The 24,473-nt window shown below is 39.8% G+C and overlaps 2 protein-coding genes across 5 annotated transcripts; both read left to right on the top strand.

The window, feature by feature from the left end:
- Positions 1-2,972: 2,972 nt before the first annotated feature.
- On the top strand, positions 2,973-3,875 carry LOC104424309. Its single transcript, XM_010036675.3, has 2 exons — positions 2,973-3,437; positions 3,632-3,875. Exons 1-2 carry the CDS (start codon positions 3,104-3,106, stop codon positions 3,649-3,651), a joined length of 354 nt encoding a protein of 117 aa, XP_010034977.3. The 5' UTR covers positions 2,973-3,103; the 3' UTR covers positions 3,652-3,875.
- A 7,013-nt stretch (positions 3,876-10,888) lies between these two features.
- On the top strand, positions 10,889-24,279 carry LOC104424310 (ATP-dependent DNA helicase SRS2-like protein At4g25120). Of its 4 annotated transcripts, XM_010036676.3 has the most exons (29): positions 10,889-11,174; positions 11,268-11,859; positions 11,957-11,998; positions 12,204-12,367; positions 12,698-12,896; positions 13,679-13,735; positions 13,843-13,948; positions 14,033-14,166; positions 14,276-14,350; positions 14,458-14,583; positions 14,665-14,796; positions 14,909-14,992; positions 15,712-15,825; positions 15,929-16,029; positions 16,789-16,855; positions 17,242-17,292; positions 17,778-17,855; positions 18,153-18,362; positions 18,490-18,528; positions 19,303-19,374; positions 19,458-19,544; positions 19,622-19,678; positions 20,477-20,679; positions 20,777-20,870; positions 21,491-21,541; positions 22,359-22,421; positions 22,540-22,599; positions 23,326-23,388; positions 23,785-24,279. In XM_010036676.3, the coding sequence occupies exons 1-29, from the start codon at positions 11,023-11,025 to the stop codon at positions 23,872-23,874; spliced, it is 3,363 nt and encodes a 1,120-aa protein (XP_010034978.2). In that variant the 5' UTR covers positions 10,889-11,022; the 3' UTR covers positions 23,875-24,279. The 4 variants fall into 4 exon arrangements, 3 of the variants coding, with proteins under 3 accessions (XP_010034978.2, XP_039161661.1, XP_018721355.2); XM_039305727.1 differs by lacking the exon at positions 17,778-17,855; XM_018865810.2 differs by lacking the exon at positions 10,889-11,174 and having other exon boundaries at positions 11,759-11,859; positions 12,250-12,367.
- Positions 24,280-24,473: the final 194 nt, after the last annotated feature.

Consider the following 24,473-nt stretch of genomic DNA (forward strand, 5'->3'; position numbering starts at 1 on the left):
ACATCACAGTTTATATTAATATAACCACTCACTTAACCTTAAATTAAACACAATTTAAGTTAATCAAACACCTTAATATAATCTACACTTAAATAAATTAAACTAACCACCTAATAACACTTAACATAAACTAAGCACCCATAAAGCATCATTAACCCTCTAATCAAAGTTTAGTGAGTTAAACTCACAAGATTAACAAGCCGAGCGAACCAAAACGATGAGGACGACGCGAGGATCGACTTTCCTCAAGCCGGGCCGAGCATCGGGCTCGGGAAGACGGCCAAAACAGGCCAAATAGGTGCTGTCATACCCATTTTTGCAGCCACTGATTTAGGGCTGGAGGAGGCGGATCCTGCGCCGGAATGGGCGGAGGAACGGCGGAGAAGCGGCGGCTGTAGCTTGGCGGGCGAGGCGGCAGCTCCGGCGTGACTCACGGTGGCCGGAGGTGATTGAATTGCGGCTTGAGCTGGCTGAATAGCCCCCGGGACGCACGAGCAGAGGCCACGGAGACGGCTGGGCGTCGGCCAAGCGCGGGCAAGCGCGGGCGGACGGGCAGCAACGGCGAGCTCCGGCAAACGGGCGACGAGCGACGGCCATGGCTGCAGCTTCTTCGACAAGCTCAGATCTGATGGGTTTTCGAGCAAGAACCCGAGATGGAGGAGAGAGGGCAACGGTGAGTGGACGCGCGGCTGCGCGCGCGAACGGCGGCGACAACGACGGCACCGGCGGCGAGCGACGAGCGGCGAAGGAAGCAGACGACGAGGGACTGCTTCGGCTTCTTCCTCTGCAAATTTTCTGGTCTTCGCACAACAACAATGGAGGAGAGAGGTGACGGGAGAGGAAGGGGGAAGACGGAGGGCGTGCGGCCAAGGCGGAGCGGCGACAGCGAACGGCGACGGACGAGCGAATGGCCGAGCGACGGTCGGGCGGACGCAGCTCCTCCTTGAAGCTTCGCACAACCTTTGCTCTCTCCAAGGAAGAAGATGAAGATTGAAGTGAGAGGTGCTTTTTGGGGACCAATGAGCATTCGACACTTGTCAACACCTCATTTGCTTTGGCCCCAACCATGACATAAGCTGACCTCACATTCCACTAACTTCAAATCTCCCACAACAATTCTCCAATGGGTCCATTTTATTTTTCCGCCGGGGCATGAAACTTTGCACATCAATTCCTTTAATTCCAATCAATTCTCTCCCAATTGAGTCTAATTGAAGTCCATAAAATAAATCCAATGTCACCACACTTTAATTCACATATTCACTTGTCCATAGAACCAACTTAAGTCCCAAAAGCGCGACCAAAGACAAGCTTACTAATTTCTCGAGCCAAATTAGCCATTTTCTGATTTAATTGCTGAAAAACTCTGATTTCATGAAAAATCTTCCAAAGATAAGTCAATGATCCTAAAATGATTTGTGACACATCCAGACTTCCAATTTCTAAATTCGATCTCAATTCCACGATTAATTTCACTTTGGCACGATACTAGCGCGGTCCAACCTATCGGGTAGCCTTTAGAAATTTGCATGCATTTGACCTGTGGTTGATCATCTCAAGCCACAATATACATCTTTGAAACATTGACGACTTTCGGTTGTCGAGGTAATCTCGAGGTTTCAAATACGACACAGGGTACCCAATCGATAGAAAAGTCGGCCCAGTGTCGATCGACAAGGATTATGCGATCTGGTGGAATCACCCACACTCGATCACATGCCTCTGTCGAGTCGACCTATCCCCGGTCTCTAATCGATTTTTATTTGTGCCGTAATGACCCTTGTAGATTAGCTCGGTCGAAAGGTCGCTTCCTGGCCAAATTCTCGAGTCCGATGCATTATAATTTCTTAATGACTTCACCCGATAGACTAGTTTTCACATGAGTGGCCGATTCAAGGAAAAGAACTATATGCGTGCCAACGAAATGCCTATCTCAATTTATTGAAAATAGAATTGGAAAATCGAGATGTCACAACACCTATCCAACTTAATCGAAAGATCTTTAGTGAAGCCAACCCATCTATATGAATTTCCCCTCCCAAACTCTTGCAACATGAGGCATCTAATTCTTCAAGGTTGCTCAACTTGCTAATAGTACTAGGTAAATTACTCAATTTTTTGCAATAAGAAATATGCAAAAATTTCAAATGCCCAATGGATTCAGGTAATTTGCAAATGCTTGCATCAGACGAGATAAATTGACTCACCTGTTGGAACTTCCGTTGGTGATGTGATTGAAAAAATAATCAAATCCACATAACAAGCACTGCAATTTTACGAGGGATGTAATACTCTCTAGAAGTTTACATACTTGGGGCGAAAACTCAAGTCAAGGGTAGAAAAATTTACAAGATGGCTAATTGAACGGGAAAGTCCCATCAACCATTGGCAACAAGCAGGAGGAAGCACCTCTAGCTTCTTCAAAAAACCTATACATAGAGGAATTTTCAATATAGCAATCTCGCTTATGCGTAGTTCCTTTGGTTTTTCCAACTTGCCCATTTCTTGGGGTAGCTCTTAGAGTTCATAACATTCTTGCAAGTCCAGAAAAGAGAAAGAAAAAAAAAGGCTCTTGGCTGCTCCAATAGAAGGGTCAATTTGGTTCAAATTCCTACATTCCCTAAGCCGAAATATCTCTAAATTTTGGAAGGCTGACAGATCGGGAGTAACTTTTAAACATTGGCAATGTGTGAGATCTAGAACTTTCAAGTGCTTTGCCATCTGTAAAACAAAATGATTGATAAATCCAACCTTAAAAATAAAGCATTAGAAACAAAGGACTAATCTCGCTAAGAATAAAGCATTAGAAGCAAAGGACAAAACCAAATCATCTTTTTTTGACCTTAAGATGACTTCGACCTTTTCAAAACTTTGAAATGTCATTTCCAAATAGACCGAGCACGACGAATTTCTTTCGACAAAATTAAGTGGCCACGAATATAGGAGTAGGACATCCCCTCCGATCAGATTTGCACCACACACTGTAAGGAACCTAAGACTCGTGAAGAAGACGAGAGAAAACACGACGGACGGGCATTCTACATAAGCAGTTGAACTGCTTCTTGATCTTGTGTAGAATTTAGAATAATCCGAGAGCTGGAATATGGGGAGGAAGAGGAGGAGTTCGGGGACGGCGGGGATGCAACTGCTTGTGCTTTGGCTGGTGATGCGGGGTGCTTGGGACGTCGCTGCGTTGACTCCTGGGCAGTGCAAGGAGGAGAGGAACCGCATCGAGGAGGCGTGCCGGTCGTCGTTCCTGGCGAAACAGAACGTGTCTCCGGCGTGCTGTCAGAGGGTGAGGGTCACGCATTTCGTGGAGTGCATCTGTCCCATCTCCCCCCAGTTAGCTTCCCTCATTCGGGCCTACGGGGTTAAGCGTCTCGTGGGCGAGATCCGGAGGTGTGGCGGCACCATCCCTCGCAACTACAAATGTGGAAGTAAGCGAAACACTTTCTCCCTCTCTCGATTCAAGTAAATTTGTCGCGACGATGCCATGCTTACAAGACAATATCTTATGTCTACAAGTTATGAATTGCTATCGATTTAGGTCTCGCTGTTTTATTAAATTGTGATTGATTTGATCTACGAAATACAAATGACTGAGCGATGATGCTTTCTCCTCTTGTTTCAGGTATCACTACTCCCCCATGAATTGTCATACGGAGCACGCGCCACATGCACTAAACGTATATTGCAGCGAATTCTTGTTCAGAGAGATTTACAATGCAGTGCCTAGATGTATGAATTTCCTCTGTCTGTGTTGTAATGAATAAACAATCCCAAGGTCTACTCTTCGTGATTTTCTTTATCTTATGAAGCTCTCCCCCTGTGATGTAATTTTTATGTTTCATTTTATGAATATGAGGTTTTCAAAACTTTTTCCTTTTTTTTTAACTGGGAATCTGCTTGAGCATTATTTCGCTTACGCTATTCGGGGTCACAAAATCCTCCAGCAGTTTTTTTTTTTGGTAACCAAGGATCTGCCTAAACCTCATTTCGCTTACGCTATTCGGGGTCACAAGGACCTCCAACACCCGGTGGCACCTTCTAACTTTAACGGCGACTATACTTCGGGGGAAACTAGCACAGGACCCCACCACCATAGCCCCCACTGATAACGCTAGCTGTGGGTTTCAAACTCTCGAGCTTGGTGATAAAGGAAAGACTTTCAACCAACCAACGCAGCTACCCACCGGTAGGTAAGTTTTCAAAACCTTTTGATTTGACTAATCCCATAAATGTATGTAAATCATCTCCATGTAAGGCTTCATTTATTAGGTTTACTGATGTCGCCACATAAATTACTCTGGGTAGTCGACACTTTGATTTGAGTATGTAATTTGCTGTCTCGAAGGCAAACGCTTATGTCATACTACGCATGTGAGAGCTTACGAGCTTACCTTATCAAAAAATTTGATCACACCTACTCCGAGCGGATTCATGTTTCGCGTAGTGTGGGGAGTCTTCCCCCATTCCCCTTTTATATTTCCAAAAACAAATGATAAGTCATATCAAGGAAAAAATGCCTCACAAAATCAAATAAGTTAATAAAGAATCCTAAAACCTGCCTGTTTTAGGCATGAGAACACCGCTTCTATTAAGACCATATGTACTTTGGGCCCGTTTGGTTCAAGTTTGGAGAAATGGCTTTGCATTTCCTCAAGTATCTTGAATGAATGGGCATTTTGTGAATACAAGAGTGTTTGGAAACTTATTTCTTTGTGTTTTTTGTGTATATTTTGCAAAGCAATTTTAAGGTAAAAAGAAAAAAAGATAAGAAAAGAAAAGAGAGGAGAAGATGCAGCTGCATGGAGAGGAGAAAATTGTGAGGGAGCGGCTCGATAGTGGTGGTGGTGGTGGTGGGGAGGCGGCTGGTGGCAATGGTGGTGGCAGTGGCGGTGGGGGGCAAGCGGCTCGCCTGAGGTCAGCGACCTCAAGCAATGCCTTAGGTCGTGCAACCCAGGCAACTAGGTTGCGCCAACCTCAGGCGACACCCTGGGTCACACGACCTAGGCGGCGGTGCTTGGGTTGTTCGACCCAGGCAACGCCCCTAGCCACCTCGCCTAAGGTCATGCGACCTCAGGCGAGGGTTCCCGGCAGCCAGATTTGGCCGCTCGCGGCTAAGCGCCACCCACTGGTTGAGCTTCGCGGTGGCCAAATCCAAGGAAGATGATGATGAATGGTATTTTTTGAGGGCACAAGGGGAAAACATGATTTTCAGTAAGGGCAATATTGGCAAGAAAAAAATTCATTAAACCTCAACCTAGCATTCCGAAAATGCTGAAAGCCCAAAGTAGGTCCGAATCTACTTTGGGCTTTCAACATTCCAAATGCTAGCATTTGTCAAATGGAGCCTCAAAAATGTGAACCAAACGCTTAATATTTTTCCCAATGGGCTTTGGGGGCTCAAAGCCCCTTGGGCCCCTTGGGAATGCTGAACCAAACGGGGCCTTATATCTTTGGACATATTTATTCCTGTTTAGAAAAAAAAGCTCTAGATCTATTTGGCTATTGGTTCAGGGTTTGGCTCGCATCTCGTATTTCATGGATTGGAGTTCGCTTGCCTAAGATGGACTTCTTGTCTTTACCAAGGTTGGAACTTTACATCAAGTGGAAAACCAGGAACTACGAATGATACTCGTTCCACCGTGCTCTTTTAGGCCCCTTTGTTTGGTAACCATCCAAACGGGGCCAAATTCTAATTCTTTGTTCCCGAAATCAGTTTGGGCCTAAAATCGCGTTTGGTAAAATTTTTGTTCCCAGGAACAGATTGGGAATAGAATCAAGAACAAAAAAAAAGTTGATTCTTGTTCTGGGAACGAATTTAAGAATCAAAATCAAGAACCCTCCTTCTTCCCTTTGGCCATCTCACGACCGTCGTCCACCACTGTCCATCGTCTGTCGCCGCCGTCCACCGCCGCTGCCGGCCGCCGGTCCGGCGAGCTCGCCGGAGGCTTGCCCAGCCACCGGCGAGGCTCGGCCTCCCAGATCCGGCGAGGCCGAGCCTCACCGGGCAGGCGGGAGTTGGGCAAGCCTCGTGACGCCCAGCCCCACAGGTGGCCAGGCGAGCCTTGCCTGGCCACCGGCAAGGCTTGCCAACCCCGCCGGTGGCCAGGCCACCGGCGAGGCCGAGCCTCGGCGGGGCTAGGCGAGCCTTGCCCACCGGCGACGAGGATCGGCCGACGAGGGCCGGCGATGCTCCGGTGAGGTCACGGCCCTCGTCTAGAAGATGAGAAAAAGGAAAAAAATTATTTAAAAATTAAAAAAATTGATTTGGAACATAATTAATGAGCACGGTACCAAACACAATTCTATTCTAGAATAAAAATTTTGGACAGGTTACAAACAAACAGCTTAAAATGCTTAGAATCGGTTCAGGGAACGAATAAAAAGAATCGGTTCCGATCGAATTTACTCCCGAAAGAATCGTTACCAAACGCGCCCTTAGCGTCTATTCGGCAAAAACTATTTTTGTTACCCAAAACAACTATTTCTATTCTTTTGTTCTAGGGAACGAAAAAAGAATAGAAATGCGTTTGGTAAAATTTTTGTTATTGAGATTAAAAAATCTATTTTTTTTATTCTCGAGAATAGATTTGAAATAAAAATAAAATGTAGAAAAGAGTAACTTCTTATTCTCGAAAACAATTTTTTTCTTTTCTCTTCTCTTTTCTCTTTTTTTTTTCTTTCCTTCTTCTTCCTTTTGATCGGTTTTTGGCCTTGGCCATGGCCGGCAACCTTGCTAGAGTGTTGTTGGCCCCTGGCGACACCGAGCCATGGCGAGGCTCATCGGCCCAAGCCTCGCGGTGGCTAGGCGAGCTCGACCTCGCCAAATCTAGACGAGGTTGAGCCTCGCCGGTGGCCAGGCGAACTGCTGTCATGGCCGACAACCAGCTACAAAAGAGGAAGAAGGAGAGAAAAGAAAAATTTTAAAAAAAAAAAAAGGAAAAATAATACAAAATTAAAAGAAACAATAAAATTATACAATTTTACCAAATGCATTTCTATTTACGGAATATAAATTTTGTGTAGTTACTAAGCGCATTTTTATACTTAAAAATTGTTCTTGGGAACAAAAAACAGAAATAATCATTTCGATTAAAAATTATTTCCGGGAAAGAATCGTTACCAAATGCGCTCTTGATTTTTGCTATTGCAAGTGCTCCTCCTAGTCTAACTAGACAAAACGTAATCAACGCCACTAGTGATGGGGAGCTATTTAATCGATGAGTTCGAACTCTGCCGTAAAGGTTGGTGGTAGAGATAAAAATATATAGATTTGTAATAATTACGGACTTAGGCTCTATTTGGCAACTTGCCAAACAATAATAATTTCTACTCTTTTGTTTCCGGAAGTAAATTTGGAACAAAAATTCGTTAGATAAAATTTTTGTTCCTGAAAGTAAATTTGGAACATAATCGAGAAGTAGAAAAAAGTTGATTCTTTGTTCCCGAAAACAATTCTAGAATCAACCAATTTATCCTCTTACTTTTATTTTTTCTTGTTCTTCTTCCCTCTTTCTTTTTCTTCAATTGTCGCTACTGTCGCCGTCTGCCACCCACTGTCGCCGATCGCTAGCGATTAGTTGGGCGAGGTTTAGTGAGCTCGTCGAGCCTCATTAGTGGCTAGGCGAGCCTCCAGCGAGCTCGTCGAATCTCGCCTAGCCATTGATGAGGCTGGCCTCCCCCAACCACCGACGAGCCTCACTTGGTTGGGCGAGGCTCGATTCAACCATGACTAGGCAAGGCTCGATCTCGCTAGATCCGACTGAGGCCACTAGCCCAGCCAAGGCTCAATCAAGCCTCACTCAGTTGCCGGCGAGGCTCAGCTGACAAGGCACAGCCTTGAGGGTCGACGATGCTCCAACGAGGTTACTGGCTCTTGTCTGGCTAATCGCTAATTATCTCAAGGTTGACAACCGGCAGACCTTGAAAGAGAAGAAGAGAAAGAAAATAAAAAAAAAGTAATAAAATTATTAAAAAATTATTTTAAAAAAATGATTTGAATTAGAAATTTTTATAATGGTACCAAACGTAATTCTATATACTGGGAATTGAAGTTTTAGATAATTACTAAACGGCTTAAAATATTTTGAAATTGTTCCTAGAAACAAAATAAAAAAGAATTATTTTTGATAAAAAATTGTTCCCGGGAACATAAACATTACCAAACGCACTATTAAAAGCCGGCAGGGACATTATCTCTTGTACTTTGACGCTTTTACTAGTACATAGTTATGATGTTAATGATGATTCCATTGAAATTTTTATATCTCACCCTTCCCTAATTAGGTTATAACGAATTTTTGTCTCGTTCTTATGTTGATTTTGTAATCATATTATTATTATAACTCTTATATTCTCTACTGATTTTGAATGATGGCCACGTTTTTTTTTCCCCCCGAAACTGTGAGCTTATAAATTGAAAACGATGCCATACATCGTGTAATTGTCTTTGAGTTTTCAAACATCTATAGCATTCGGTACAAATCTGAATTAAAATTGGACGAGTATTTCTTCCACAGGTTATCTACTTATCGAGATAATTATCTAAGGACTCTCTTGTAAATATATATGGTTTTTGAAATAGTAACATAGAAATTAACACTTCATGTACCGCAAATTATAAGGTGAATTGTGTCTACATCTACTAATAGGAAATTGACTATTTAAAATGGATGTTATCACATAGATTTCATCTAATTTGACGGTTCATGCCAATTTTTAATGATATACATACATACATACATACATACACATATATATATACACACGTTCCCCAGTAAGATGACGAATATTGGTGTGTATTGTTAGCTACATACATACATATATATACACGTTCCCCAGTAAGATGACGAATATTGATGCGTATTGTTAGTTAGAACTGTCTTATGATAGAAAGTGCCAAGCTCAAAATTTTATATGTATTATCTAACTACTTATCTAAACAAAAAAAGAAGAAGAAAACAACTCTAGTTAATCCTTCTTTATAGAACAAATGTCAAATTATAGAGTTGAAGGGCAAGCTAATCAAAATAATACTTCGGAAGCCATTTAATTTGAGACTCCATAGTACCGAATTTAAAGGAAGTGTCCCATATTATCTCTAGATGTTGCGACGAACTATAAGTATAAAATAAACAACTAATAATTTACGCCACCTTTGATGTGTATAGTGAGTCCGCATCTTTTCTGTACAGGTAATCAACGCTAATGTTTTAAGAGTCCTTAAATTATATTACCTACGAAGTTAAAAGAAAGATTTGGACTCCGTTTGTTTTGATGAAGACATTTTCGGGCAAAATATTTCTCTCATTTTCAGGCATTTGGTTCGTTTAAGAAAATGAATCAACAAAAACCTATGCTTAAATTTAAAATAATAATTTCCTTTTCAAATAATAGAAAATCATTTTAAAAATATGACTATATATCAATACTTGAGAACGGAATTCCCCACACAAATTTTCGACAAGGCTAAGTCTCTGGTAGGGGTGATCGGTTATCGGTATGGTTTGGTTTCACCTAAAAATCAAGAATTGGACTGGATGGTCTTAGGATCAAAAATTGGATCGACCGATATAGTCCAATCCAGTGAAACCAGCCACTTAGCAAACAAATTAAAAAAATACAGGAGTTATTACAATTTTAGGATTTATTATTTTTAAGAAATTAAAAAATATATCTTTTAAGAAAAGAGAATTGATCAAGTCCAGTACGGTTCCCAACCGGAACTAGGAATCGGACTAGGAACATAACTGATGTTTCCGAGAATTGAACCAAACCAGTCGGTCTAATATACTCACCTTTAGTCTCCAGCACTTGAGCTAGACTCCATTAAGACTAGTCTTGTGGCCTTAATGCTCATGCCTAGGGTTCATCATGGTAGAGCTCAAGAACTTGGTGCTTGTGCTTGAGCCTCCAACCCCCACACACAAGTTGATCAAGATAGGGCTTGAAGCCCAAGTGCTCATGCCCATGCTTGATGGCCCAGCACTCGAGCCCAAGTCCATAAAGGCTAAGCTTGGTTCCTTGATGCCCTAGTTCAAGCCTACAAAGGCTATGCTTAGGTTCGTAAAGGTTGTGCACGGCCTCAGCTCAGGACCCTCATGCCCATGCTTGAGTTTATTGAGGTTGGCCTCAGGACCTAGGTGGTCATGCCTTGATCTTTAGCACTCGGGTTGAGGTCCATCTCGGTTGGAATCGAACTCTAGTGCCCATACCAAGTTCCCTAGCTCCCCATGCATGTTATTAGCCCACCAATAATATATGTCTATTAAAGAAAATCAAATCATATCTTTTATATCAAACGACAAAAAATATTTTCTAATTCATTTTTAGGTATGAACCAAACACAAGAATATATATTAGTAAAAAATAGTTTCTAGAAATATCAAATTTCCACAAAACAAAGAAAACCTTGATGTCAAATTTTAAATGCACAATAAGGTAAATGGAAAAATATCTAATTTTTATTAAACAAACGCAAAATAAAGAATTAGGTTTTTGAAAATTTGATCGATAATGAAGAAAAAACTTGGGTTTCTTGGAAATTTCTCTATTTGACAAGATTAATTTTTATGGAGGTAAAATCTAACAATTAAAAAAATATAGTGCTTTTCAATGTACATGGGAATTTTATCTTTTGGTAACTAAATTCTACATAGAAACAAAAAAAAAAAAAAAAAAAAGGAAAAGGAAAGTCGATAAATCCATCACGTTAAATCAGAATTGAATGATTGAGGGTATTTTTATCTTTTTGGTAAAAATTAAATAGAATTAGTCATGTTAAGTGCATAAATAGCGCGGCCCAAAAATCAAGGTGATTCGTATCCCCCCCAAAAAAAAGGCATTAAAAAAGTTTTTGAAATCCGGCAGCTGAAGAGGGAAAGTCCAGCTCCAGCGCCAGCAGTTTGCAGAAGCTCGAAGCCTTCACCTCCGCGCTTTACCCTGGTGCTGCAACTGCAACTGCGACTGCGACTGCGTGAGCATCGTCGATTTTCAGTCCCGCGATCCTCCGAAGAGATGTCGAACGAGAACGCCGAGGCCTCGTCTCAAGAGCAGATCACGGAGGCGCAGATGGCTCGAATCTCCCACAAGTTCCGAGCCGCCAAGGCCCTGCTCGCCCGCAAACGCCCCTCCCTCTCTCCCTCCTTCCCCGACGCTCTCCGCCGCAGGTACGACCCGTCTCCGTATTCGCTCCCTCCTCTCCCACCTCCTGCTCTGGCCGACGCTCAGTGATTGTATGCCTCCGGTCGTGCCCAACTCAGGCTTGAAAATGAGATTCCGCCTTCCCCGCTGTCGAGCGTCCGACGAATTCCGCTCTCGGAGATCTCGACGAACGCGCCGTCGTCGAAGGGACTCGAGCCGTTGGGCAGCGGTCTAGGCGAGGTGATTCGAGAGGCGAGGATTAGTGCACAGGACGGACGCGAATTGGATTCTTATAGGACTCCCGCGAAACGACCCGAATGCTGCGGCGTAGGCGATCCGTTCTCGAATTGTAGCATTCTAGACGATGCTTTCGACGATGCCCTCCTGGAAGAGCTTGATGCTTTGTCGGAGGGGAAATCTTCGACGTGCGAGGCAGGAGACCACGTTGGCCCCATTCGAAGGGAATCTGCGGCTCAAGTCAGCTGCTCTGTTGATCTCGACGCCAGTGCTGCCTTTGTTGCCGTCGATGACAACGCCGGGAGTGGTGAGCGAGGAATTCCTGACGGTGATGACTTTAGAGTTGCCAAGAGCATGAGCATGCCCGAAGGGTACTCGAAGTACTTGGATTCTCTGAATGAAAGGCAACAAGAAGCGGCTTGCACTGATATCTCAGTTCCTTTGATGATTGTTGCTGGTCCAGGCAGTGGAAAGGTCTTCTTCTCTTGTTTATTTGTCTCTTCCACTCCTCCCAAATTCGATTTAACATTTCTTCCGCGGCAAATATGACTCCTTTCCTTTCTCATTTCAGACTTCAACTATGGTTGGGCGCATTTTGACATTACTTAATCAGGTACTTCCTATCGCATCATTGGATTGTTCATCTTAGGCATAAACGACTCTTTTATGTTCTATTTGAACTTTTTTTCCCATTCTATGTTCAAATGAGCAAGTGTGATTTTCTGCTTCAATTAAAGTTGAAACTGTTGATATCTCCAAGTTCATGGAATGTCTCACCTCTCGATTAAGTATTCTTTCTTCACTGATACTTTTTCCAGGGTCTTGACCCTTCAAACATTCTAGCAATGACTTTCACCACTGCAGCTGCTTCTGAAATGAGAGACAGAATTGGAACCATTGCTGGGAAGGAAGCAGCTAAAGACCTTACAATCAGCACATTTCATTCATTTTCATTGCAACTCTGCCGTAGTCATGCTGAAAAGTACACTTCTTCTTTTATTGTACCTTTTTCATTCCAAGATGTATACATTTGAAGAGAATATGCTCTTTGGATCTGGGTTTGTGTGTGAAAGCAGTATAGTGGTTGCATGTTCTGTTGTCCCAATATTGGTGTAGTTTTCGTTAATCTCCTCCTAGCATACACCAGAGCTCCACATAGTTTACAGATATATGATTCGCCTCCAATTTTCAGCTCTCCTTTATGATTATCTTTGTTCCAATGATGACATCTCTTTCACAACATTCTTATGCTAATTATTTCCCTCTCATAATGAAGTATTGACTATTAAAAGTCAATTTGATTGTTATATAGGATAGAGCGTACCCCAGAATTTCAGATATTTGGCCATGGACAACAGAGAAAAGCAGTCATTGAGGCCCTAAGATTGTTAGAACAAGAAAACAGTAAACAAAATAATGATATTGGTGACCTTTCTGAAGATCCCAATGGCTTGACATCTCCACAGCTTTTCAAGGATAGATCGAAGAAGTGGCAGAAGTTTGTTACTCAGGTCAGTAGTCAGCCTAAAACAGGGCAGTATTTTGCTTGAAGTTTCAAAAATCATTCTCAGATTCAGTTTTGGGTTACGGTAAAAATTTTCTTCATATAAGAAAGAACTAGAAAGCACCTAATTGGACAATATCATCTCTCAATTAATGTCATTTTCTAGATTTCTCAGATATTCATGCCATGTGATTTGGTTGAAAATTAAAGGTGCAGATAAAGCATTGGGTGCAGGAAACACTTTTTCACAAGCACCAAAATCCTGAACATGCACTTTTTAGGCACTCCTAAACCTACTCTTTTTGGGAAATTTATTTGCTTTGCTAGTGAAATAGTACGGGGCACTTTACATGTCAGGGCCTGTGCTCTCTCTTTCAGGCTAAATCTTTTGGAGGGCGAGAGTGAGAACAGGCCATTTTCTATGTTAAGGCACCATTGTTTTCTCTTTGAGGCTAAAGCTTCATTTTGGGTGGAGGGAGGGAGGGAGGCAGGAAGTGGGAGGGAGGGAGGGAGGGAGGGAGTCTGGTTCATGAAGGGTCCATGGCACTTTAAATCATTCAGCCTATTTTATTTGGATACATGTATCTTACTGACTATAAATGTCTCCTAGGCGTGTGTTTAGGTTGGTTTCCGGTACCTTTACACCTTTCAACAAGCAACAAAGTCCAAATAATTGCATGTTTGTGGCTTCTTAAATCTACTCATTTTTGTTTGGATATTCATTTGCTTAACCTGAGAAAAAGTATTAAGGTACTTTAGGTTTCAAGGCATTGAAGTTCTCTCTTTCAGGCTAAAGCTTCAGGAAAGACACCTCAAGATTGCAGTAAGTCGGGCAATGATACTGGAGTAAGCTGATTCTCTTTTAGAAAGTTCTTCAGCTTAAATAGTAAAGTTTGCTCCTTTACTTTCTTTTGTTATTCTGCTGTTGAGTTTCTTGTTTTGACCTTAATTAGGCTGCAATTCTTCACAACTACAATGATATATTGAGATCTTGTGATGCTTTGGATTACCATGACCTTATTAACTGTTCCATGAAGTTGCTCACTGATTTTCCAGAAGGTCAGTACTTCCTATATATAAAGTTATCCAATTCGTAATTATTGTTCAAAGTCAAGTTAACATTTATCAATGTCCAATTTCAAGTGCTCAAGGAATGTCAGGATATGTATAAGGCCATCATAATAGATGAGTTCCAAGATACAAGTGCCATGCAGTATAATCTCTTGCGGATTCTTGCATCTCATAACCGCATAACTATTGTTGGAGATGATGATCAAGTATGTCCACACAATTTTGGTTTTCATATCTTGACCATTTTGGCAAGTCACTGCAAAACAGTTGTGTCCTTACATTATTTGGAGTTAAACCCCTGTGCTTGTGCTGCAGTCAATTTTTAGTTTTAGTGGAGCGAATATATCTGGGTTTGATTCTTTTCGTGAAGATTTTCCAATGCATAAAGAGGTCAGCTTTCCTAGTTTGCCTTTTCTATGATCCCTTCCCTATCTCCCTGTCTTAAATAGCCAAGCTTGTATTTTCATACTAGACTTGACATAGCCTTTATGGTGCAGATTAGATTAGTAAAGAATTACCGTTCCACTGGGTGTATTGTCGAGGCTGCATCATCTCTCATTAAAAATAATGTGAAGAGGCGCCAATTCAAGAATGTCCTCACTGATAATTCCACAGGATCTAAGGTGTATTGCCACTTTTTTTGGTAGAAGAATAATTTGGTGCACAAGTAATAAATTTATACTGAATTCGATTATAATATGTAGATTACTGTCAAAGAATGTCGCAATGAGGACGCACAGTGTACATTTGTTATTGACAAGATTCTGGAAGCCATGTCTAGTGGTTCCACTGCTAATTGCTCTTATGGAGATATTGCAATCCTTTACCGTAGGCAGGTCAAGCTTCTTTGTGTGTGTGTTTATTATTATTATTATTATATAATTTTTTTTTATATAGATGGAAAGAGTTGTTTAGTGACGATTTGTTCTGAAAATTCTGGTTCTGCAGGTCTCTGGCAAACCATTCCAAAGTGCCTTTCGAGAAAGAAAAATTCCTTTTAACGTGCATGGTGTGGCCTTTTACAGGAAAAAGGTTTTCCCCCCTTAATTCTTCTGGATCGCCATACTTGCAATGCTCTGTCATATTAACATCCTTATCTTAAATTTCAGTATTAAGTCTCTAATGCACGTGGAATTTTGGAACAATTTTCTGTCAATAACAGAGTTAATCTATCATTTGACGCTGATTTTGCCATTGGAGTATTCACTAACTAGCTTTTTTTGGTCCTTCTTATCTTCCAAAACCATTTCCTTCTCAAATTTTCTCTGCTGCAGCATTTCTAAGCCCATAGATACAATTGCTATGCTTGCCCTTATGATAAAACTGGTGCAATTTATCAACCATATTTTGTCTCAGAATCTACTGTGCTGTGTGCACAGACTTCATTTTTGCTTATGACTATATAGGGATCTCTTTTCGTAGCAGTCTGCTAGCTGGTTGAGATGTCTCATACCTTTCCTATTTTACTGCATAGTCATGTTTCATTACAGTTCTTTCACAATTTGGTGAAGTTTCTAGTGAAAATGGATTTTAAGCTACTAATCACATTATAACAAAGTTTGGGCTCTTGTAAAGGACCAAATTATTGTTTTGACATAACCAATATTGTTTTTTGCCCGTCTTATGGTCATGTTGCCCACCTTTTCTGAATATTGAAATAGTTGATGCAATTAATTTTTCCCGCTGGCAAACTGCAGAATTCCGTGCAAGAACTATACTTGTTTGTTGATTAAAACAACCTTCTGCCATAGGTAGTTAGAGCCATAATTGCTATGCTCAAGTCAGCAGTGCCTGGCTGTGATGATGGTCCATATCGACAAGTCTTGAAGGTTTTGCTTCCTTTTGAGAAAGAGGAAAAGAAGAGGGTATGTGTCTTTAAGTGATGGCTGGTTCAATTTTTGGATCATGCAAGATATCCATGCCTGTCTTTTAGTTTTTCCAACAAGCGTTGATCTCTCTCTTTGACAGGTAATTAACCATATAGACAAGATATCCACTGTGAGAAAGTGCAGCTTCATATCTGTTGCCTCTGACATCTTTAGTGCAAAACTTTCCGGAACATTTAAGAGGTTAATTCTCTCGACTCTATACATCATATCATCTAACAATAACAAGAATTTCTTCTTCTTTTTTTGTTTTTTTGTTTTTTTTAAATTACTGATCATTCATTTACTTCCTGGCTGTATATATAACGACTATCTTCTCGGCTTCCCTCTTTGATTTTGTTAATTTAAATGTCTATTCTCCAGTAAAATTACTTGGTTTTACAGCCATGGGATTTGTGAAGCAACCTAATAGCCCGTTTGATTGCAGTATTGTAATAAGCATGAAATGTAAGGGCTATCATGCTGCAAAATAATGGGGATGCAGCAGTTATAATGCTTTTGGTTTAAGTGACCTGATACGTATTATACTATATGATTTCATAAATGATATATGTAATAGGGGAGAAGAGCATAAAATTATCCATTAATGACATAGGTACAGATATAAAAAATACTATTGTTTGTTGACCCATAATTGACATATGCCCCATGTGTAACAGCCAGCAGGTACATATGTATTAGGTTTAAATGGACACTGAAGGGTGTTCTATCATTTGATTCTTTGTCATGGCACTGTTATCACTAAACAGTGCAGTGGGAGACTTGTGATGATGTAAAAGTTTGGATGCTAGAATGTTAAATTGGCCCAATGTATGTTGTCGGTAACATTTTATTGCATATAGCTACCAGTGTTTGTGAACTGCGTCTTGGATCTTATCTCGTGCCATTGTCTTGCTATTCTGTCGACATGTTATTAATGATCTGATTGGTTCTTTTTTACAGGAGTCAACTTACACAAGGACGCAAGGTGTTGTCGACTTTGGAGATGATATCTAGACTGGTTCACAGGGTAAACATTGCTATTTCTTAGTTCATTGACCTCTTATCAGTATAGATAGAGGTTATAGTTGCTATAAATTGTCTGATACCTCGAAGGGAAAATATTTTTACTGAGCGGCATTGTGAACCTTTCTCTTCTTAGAATTTTACTTTGGTTGAATATTAAGACCCCGTGGTTTTCTTGCTTTGGGGCAAAACTTAATTTTTACGTTTTCAAATGCGGGTGTTGTTTTTTTTAGCATGAACTATATGATCACTTCTCTGTGAACGGTTTAATTTAGATACAGGGTTCATTTCCAAATACAGGCAGTTTTCTGTGAATGTTTCTTTTTAGCATGGACTTTATACTCATTCAGAATAGATTTCTTCTTCATTGTAGTCTTCTTTTTATTGCAGGAGCAATCGATTTCCACTGTGATAGCTTCAGTGGCAAATATGATTCCACAGGTTCATCTTTATTGCCATTTTGGAATTCATAAATCTATTTCTTAGTTCTTCAGAACTTTGGGTACAACACAGTCATCATTGCGCACAGACTTGGGCTCGCACAGCCACCTTACCTTTTTCAGTCCATCAGTTGTAGACCATGGTGCTGGTCTTTGGTTAATTACAATAACTTTCATCAACCTTAACATGAAGGGGAATGAAATTGTCCCTTCTTTCGTATAAAATAATTTATAAAGATCTTCCATTGGTTGGTTCAAATAGTATTTATCAAACATTTATCTTTTAAAATCATAGCGAAAGCAATTTCTAATTAGACAGTTTGGTCAACAAACAATTTGGTTATGTTGATTGGCTAAATTAAAAATAACTTTCTTGCAATAGCTACAGAGGTCTCCAATAAAGGTGGTATATTGCTTTTCCTGGTAAATAAAGATATTGTTTCTCAGATTATGTTTTGGTAATTGCTGTATGATTTGCTCCCTTAGAAGTATCTCCTTGAGCAACAAGCAGTTCTAAATGTGGATGGAAGGAAGCTACTGAATGAAGACAGTGACCTTAGATCTGTAAGCTTTTTGTCCCTGAGAAGCATGATGCAGCGTCTTAATCACTTAGTCAGTCACATTTGTCCATAGTGCTGTTTATTTATCTTTTAGAAACTGAAACGGCATAATTACTACAGTAGTTCTTCATGCTTTCTGTCAAAGGTACTGGTGTGTAGACTATATGGAATGTTCACCATGAAATTTTCATTTTCTTGTTATGTCAGCCATGTTAAAGAAGAAAACTTATGTATGAATGTTAGCTCGAGTGTGGTCAATGTATTTAGAGTCCAATTTGGATGGGGTTTCTCTTCTCTGCAGGTTCTTCAGTACCTACTGGATGATGTGTCAAGCTTCTTATCAACTCATGCACTGGTTGCAGAAGGCGATACAGACACAAAAGAAGAAGTAGGAGGCTGTGGCAATGTGCTCAAAGCTTTTCTTGACCATATAAGTGAGAGAGAAAGGGAAAATTTTCGTTCACGGAGACATGACAATGAAAATTCCATAACATTGACCACTATTCATCAGGTACTTTTCTCAGACATAATAAGTAATCACTAGACTCTGGGATAATTTTTTTTTTTCTTTTTGGTTTTATTTGTTGTGAATTCTGATCTTCTGGTATGAAACTTCTTATTCTTTCTTTCACTTGCAGTCAAAAGGCTTAGAGTGGGACATTGTTTTCATAGTGAAGGTACTTTCTGAGGAGTGTGCCCAATTTACTTTACCTAGTCTTTTAAGCTACTGGCCACTTCATATGCCTTTCCTTACTCAATTTGCAATTTTCTCTACTATACATTGTGATGGTTACTTCTCACTGTGCTAAACTCCATGGCCTTATCTGTTATCACTTGCATAACTCTGATACTTTCAATTCGTATATGTAATGTTAGTTCTGCACATATATGGTGAAATTTGTGATTGATGTAGCATAATTCTATGAATAAGTGGAAGAATGTATTGATGTCATGCTCTGTGTATGTTAGATTATCTATATTGTTATTATTCAAGTGTAGGTTATCATATTCTGTGTTAGCTTTTTGTCATATAGCTTGAAAAAAAACACAGGCCTTCTGTTCCCTTATTTAATACAATGTTGGACAGTGACTTCACCAAATTTAGCAGTTGCTAGTCTCTAATTCGTTTCAGGGATACACTGCATCTATATGTATGCTAAGCTTCTTCATTAAAGATACTTGGAAGTAACAAGAAGCATTATTTAAATTAAGGGACATACTAGAGATACCAGAGAACCGTCTCTGTAGTAAATACAACTCATTGGTCTGCATTGGCAGCCAACTTGTAGATGCTGATAAGCATTAGTGATATAAACCACTCAGTATGATAGTATAAAAGATTGATTATTAACATCAGAAAGCCATCTGTTGGATTTGTTTTTTTTATCCAAGAAGAGGTCTTAATGAGCAAAAATATGCGAAACTTTGATATCTTCCAATCGTTGCTATAGGCAAATGAATCTGAGATCCCACTTTTACATGAATTTGACGGTGCTACTACGGAGATTGGGACTTCTTTGGAGGTTAGCTTGCGACATAAATTCTTTAAATGCCATGACCAGCTCCTGAAGGGTGTGACCACTGACTTATATTTTTTCAATCTTAGGAGGAAAGGCGCCTCTTATATGTGGCAATGACTCGTGCCCGACGGAAAATTTTCATTTTGTATATTATGATGGGCTCTAGTTGGCAGGTTTGGCCTATATCAAACTTTATAGTCAATATTTTTCTTCATCAAGTTAGTTTATAATCCTTTACTCTCCCTGTCAGATGTTGCAACCATCACGTTTTCTGAGAGAACTCCCAGTTCATCTTCTAGATGTTCAAGTAAGTACCAATGCACCACTTAACTGTACCTTTTCAATTTTATTTTATTTTTTTAAGTTCAGATCATTCTTGTTGCCTGGTGATCAAGCATACACTTCATAGCTTTCTAGACAGTGTTGAGAGTTGGATTCAGGTTGAAACACCGGAGGGATAAATTTATATGGAAAATGGCACCTAGGAAAGATATTTGTAGCCCAAATAGATAAAATGGAATCGATGAAGCACACCATAGTTATTTTGTGGGGTGGAATTTTTTGAACTTGCTGATACTAAGTAATTTGATGAAATCTTTTCTTTGGTGAATCTTTCTGGGGAATGAATCTAGAAATTAACAGTGACCTCTTCCAAATTTGAGTTGCTTTCGATTACATTAAGGTAAGTAAAATTTACATGCATTTGCTCTTTGTTCCAGGAGAAAGATAGAGGGCCTCTTTGTCATTGCTATGGATTACATTAGTATTCCTGTTGTGTCATTTGTTTTTATCGTCATCATCAAAGATGCTTGTTTGGTAAGGTTGACTCCATCTTAGTGAGGTGTGCTTTTTGCTGTGTTTGGACATGAAGAAATTATTCTAATTGTAGTCAAGTCTAAAGCAAGAAAAATTAGAAGAGATGAATTGGTTGCCAAGTGTTATCTTCTTCAGGACAGACGTAGGTTAGGTTCCTGCATTATAAGTACCTGATCAAATATTCTTATCCCCTTCACTTGCTCTTTCTGCAGATTACTATTTGTTAGTCCAATCTTTTAGCCTTAACCACCAAATCCCTCATGAATGTGTGGCCACATGATTTTTGTAGATTGAATTGAGTGCAAAAGATTTAAAACCAAAAGATCAAGTGACTTCAAAGGACAATACGGAAGTTCCCATTATTTTTACAAGAGAAATACAATGTCCTGATGCCGAACTGTTGCCCTGTGAGCACAGCTATCAGAATGACATGGCTGCCAAGGATTCAGGTGCTATGGTGGACATTTATGATGGAAATAGTTTCTTGAAAAGGTAACATCCTTGTGGACCATTTTTCATGACTCAGACTATTTAAAATAACGTAATGACTGTCAACTGCAACTGGTCCATGTAATCTCTTTCATTACAGATTTAATGTTGAGGACAGATCATTTGTTTCTCATATGTTCCATCAATGGGCCAAAAAGCAAGCATTTAAAGATCCCAAAAGGTTGCTTGATAAGGTGATGTCTTGTCCCTTGAATATCAGTCTTATGAAGTAATCGCCAGGTTTCATAGTAAATGAAGGGCAAATTTGGCCTGTCTGGCTATCTTTCTGGGATAGCTATTCTCAATTGTAATTATTCTCACAGTGGTTCATGCGTAAGGAGATATTCTCCATTATATCATATTGCATTCAATTTCCTATCCTTGTGATTTTCACTAAACCAGCTCCTAAAATTGATCTTTTGTTATCTGCTGACTTGTTGATTACAGTTGGTTTCTTTGGCTCATCTCATTTGTATTGAAAGGCTTTTATAACCTTAATCTATATATTCAAACTGGATCAGAGAATTATGCCACAGACAACCAATTTTGTACTTGTGCCAAAGAATATAGATGCGAGCATCATAGGTCGTCTCTTCATTGAATTTCATCTACAAAAAGATAAAAGGAATCTTTTCAGTTGCCCTCACACTGCTTTGAGATTATTGAGCTCTAGTTGTTAAGTGAATTAATTAGTCCATTATCTGCAAACTGATTATGTTCACGTCCATCATTTTAGTTATTGTAGTCAACTCTAGTGTGGATCTAATTATGTTTAAAATACTGGCTTTTTTTCATCTTGTCTGCCCCCTGGCAGGTTGGATTTGTGATTGATGAGCGGATGAGGGTCAATAAGAACAAGCACAAGGTAATGCAACTTTATTTGTACTTTTTATATCACTGAAAATAAGGGCCCTCCATGTTGTTTGTGTTTCGAGAATTGTTGTCCTCCAGCTGTAAACTGTCATGGAGACTAGATCAGATAAAGCACTCTATAGTTGGGCCCACCATGCCTCTAACAGCTTATGGTCCTTTATCTTGCACCCATGGTCATAAAAGAACCCTTGCATATATGAGAAGTTAAAGTAGGCCATAATCCATATGCTTTCTATTACTTGATGAGTGAGGACAACATCGAGAAAGCCAAAACAGAGATTGCATACATAGATGCTTTTATCTACTATCTGATATCTGGATTAAGAAGGAGGAACGTCGTCATGGGAAATCCATATTAGGAGAAAATGAAACTCATGTGCTATTGGCCTTACCTTGCTCAAGGCATTTAGGAGCTCTTTTAAGTTAAGTTCTAGCTGATTCAACCATAAATGGCAATGATCCTGGATGATCACCTTAGGTAGATGATTAGCTAGACATTTCAGGCAATTCTTCTACTTTTTCAGATATTTGTTGTGGCAGCTGGAACATGCAGGGTGATTTTGTCTTTTACAATTGACAAGCAAAAATGAGAATGTTCAAATTTTCATTCAATCTGATAAGATAGGTGAATCCATCAAATCAATGTAAATGTGGATGGGATACACTTGAACTATGCCTTCCGTTTCTCTTGTATATGTAAATTTGGGTGTAAAGCTTACATCACAGATTTCCTATATGTAAGTTTGCCCATATACTTTCTTCGATTTTACTTCCAGTGTCCCTGAAATGTTTCATACATGATAATCCAGGATCTCCTGCATGCATTGAAATCTTGCTTGAAGTCTGATGAAGCAATTCACTATGCACAATATGTGAGTACTTTTCTCATTTCTTTAATTAGCATTAAATCATTGGAAGTTTGTGGACAATAACACAAACTCCGACATTTAATACCACTAATTTCCTTGTGTGATATTTCTGTAACGCTAGGTTTTGAGGTGGGAAGAAATGCCTGCTGTTGAACGTGCTCATTTGATGCGGGAGAAACAGGCAATTTTTAATTCTTCCTTATACCGCCAAAGTTCAATATCCTGATTATTTCTCTTATGAAAATCCATAACATAGGATGTATTTGCAAGCAATACTGCAACTTAAATGGGCTACTATGGCTATCCGTTGGTGCTTATATTCAAACAATACAATCTTGAGTGGATGTACCAGTAGAGTTGCGTCTTCGTGGAATTCAGTGCTTAGTACCTCGGTTCCTTTCCTCTTTGCATTGTATTTCCTTGCAACTGTTTCCACTCATGTTTACTTGTGCTGAACAACGGATTTGAATTGCATAGGATAAACTGCCATAGCTCTTCTGAAGATTTCAACAAGAGCTTTGTTAACTTAAGACTGGGTCATTATTTCTCTCTAAGCTGAATAGTTGAAAAAGCTGAACCTTCTTTGTTTTATTCCAATGAGATTTGTACAAAGTGATTAAGCTTACAAAAGCCTCTGAAAAGTGCTAGAAAAAATTTCAATTTGCATTTGTCTTTAGTGTTCACTGTCAGAGGAAAAACAAGTATCTCTGGCAATTCGCCATCTGATGGGAGATGCCCAGACGGGCACATAAGACTGCTCTGTAAGATATATATTCTTCTGACCAAACTATGAAGTTTGTTTAGCCAGATGGCCCTATATGGACTTGTAACCATTGGTCATGACCCTTTATGTGTCTAGGCACAGATTCTTGCCTGCATTCCTAACTTCTTGTATTCCCTCTTGCAGGAGCACTTCTCAAAACTAAAGATAGAGAAGTCTATGGGTTCAGCAGCACCAACATCAAAGCAGGTATCTGGCGCCCTAACTTTTCATGGATAAATAATTTTGCCTTTTGATAGTGTTATTGCTTCAGTGACTGTGCATGTCATTAGCGGCTGGCAAGACACCTAGGGTGCATTTCCATGGTAATATGGTGATAGGAAGTAAACTTCAACAACACTGATGTCCTTTTCTTCTAAATAGGGCCAGACAAGTTGATTTTCAATGCCTTTGCATTTCCATTTCCATGGACCGTTCCAACTGACATTGCATACTGTCTTTTTGATATTGCTGGACCTCAATTATTTAAGAGGTCTAAATGTGAAGTAGTTTGAATATTGGCCAAGAAGAACGTAGTTTAAGTACATTGTTTCTAAAGTGGGCATGAATGAGCTTTTTCTAATTGCCTCTCCTGTCCAATAACAGATGTCTTATCTGCAAAAGTTGGGATGTACAGTTGCCCCTGCATCACGCCTCCATGCTTCTAAACTGATTGAGCAGTACAAATCACTGTAAATGAAGTATATCCTTGAACAAGATGGACTGCTGCCTGCGGATGCAACAACTGGTAAAATATGTGAATTGAGTTGACTGAGTTCAGTCAAAAAAATTACGAGGCAAAGAGCACTGCCAGTGCTGGACCCGTTGATTGGGTGATAAGCGACATTGTCGTTCGGCTATCTGCTGCAGCGGAACAGTAGCTTCAAGGACGCATCTTCAGATTCCAGCTATCACTATCGAAATTACTGGAAGCTGCCTGTTCCTTGATAACCTTGCTATTTAACACAAATCCGATCTTCCAATCATAGTATCTTTGTGATGATGTAAAAAATTGGGAGTCGGTTTGTACAGAAACATGCAAGTTTAGCAGCGACATTTGAATTGTAAATGTTGCGAGTAATGAAAAAATTTGATTATTTGGAAAGAGAATTGATTGATTTATCTTTAGGCACAGCAATGTTCCAAATTCCTTCCATCGTTCGCACTTTAAATTGGATCGGTTAATGCAGGACTTGATAAAAGATACACCTTGTAGTGGGCGAATGAGAGGATAGGCAATTGACATTTCTAGTAGTCTATATAACAATATATCAAAATGCGTTGATAACTAAAAT

The sequence above is a fragment of the Eucalyptus grandis genome, chromosome 11 (assembly GCF_016545825.1).
Source record: "Eucalyptus grandis isolate ANBG69807.140 chromosome 11, ASM1654582v1, whole genome shotgun sequence".
Classification (NCBI taxonomy): domain Eukaryota; kingdom Viridiplantae; phylum Streptophyta; class Magnoliopsida; order Myrtales; family Myrtaceae; genus Eucalyptus; species Eucalyptus grandis.

What these genes read in the sequence shown, in the direction of transcription:
- LOC104424310 (XM_010036676.3), top strand. Translation starts at nt 11,023, where the DNA reads ATGTCGAACGAGAACGCCGAGGCCTCGTCTCAAGAGCAGATCACGGAG. An exon ending in AGAAAGAGGAAAAGAAGAGG is followed by an intron (nt 15,826 to 15,928) that starts GTATGTGTCTTT and finishes TCTCTTTGACAG; the next exon opens with GTAATTAACCATATAGACAA. An exon ending in TGATGGGCTCTAGTTGGCAG is followed by an intron (nt 19,545 to 19,621) that starts GTTTGGCCTATA and finishes TCTCCCTGTCAG; the next exon opens with ATGTTGCAACCATCACGTTT.
- LOC104424309 (XM_010036675.3), top strand. Translation starts at nt 3,104, where the DNA reads ATGGGGAGGAAGAGGAGGAGTTCGGGGACGGCGGGGATGCAACTGCTT. An exon ending in TCGCAACTACAAATGTGGAA is followed by an intron (nt 3,438 to 3,631) that starts GTAAGCGAAACA and finishes CTCTTGTTTCAG; the next exon opens with GTATCACTACTCCCCCATGA.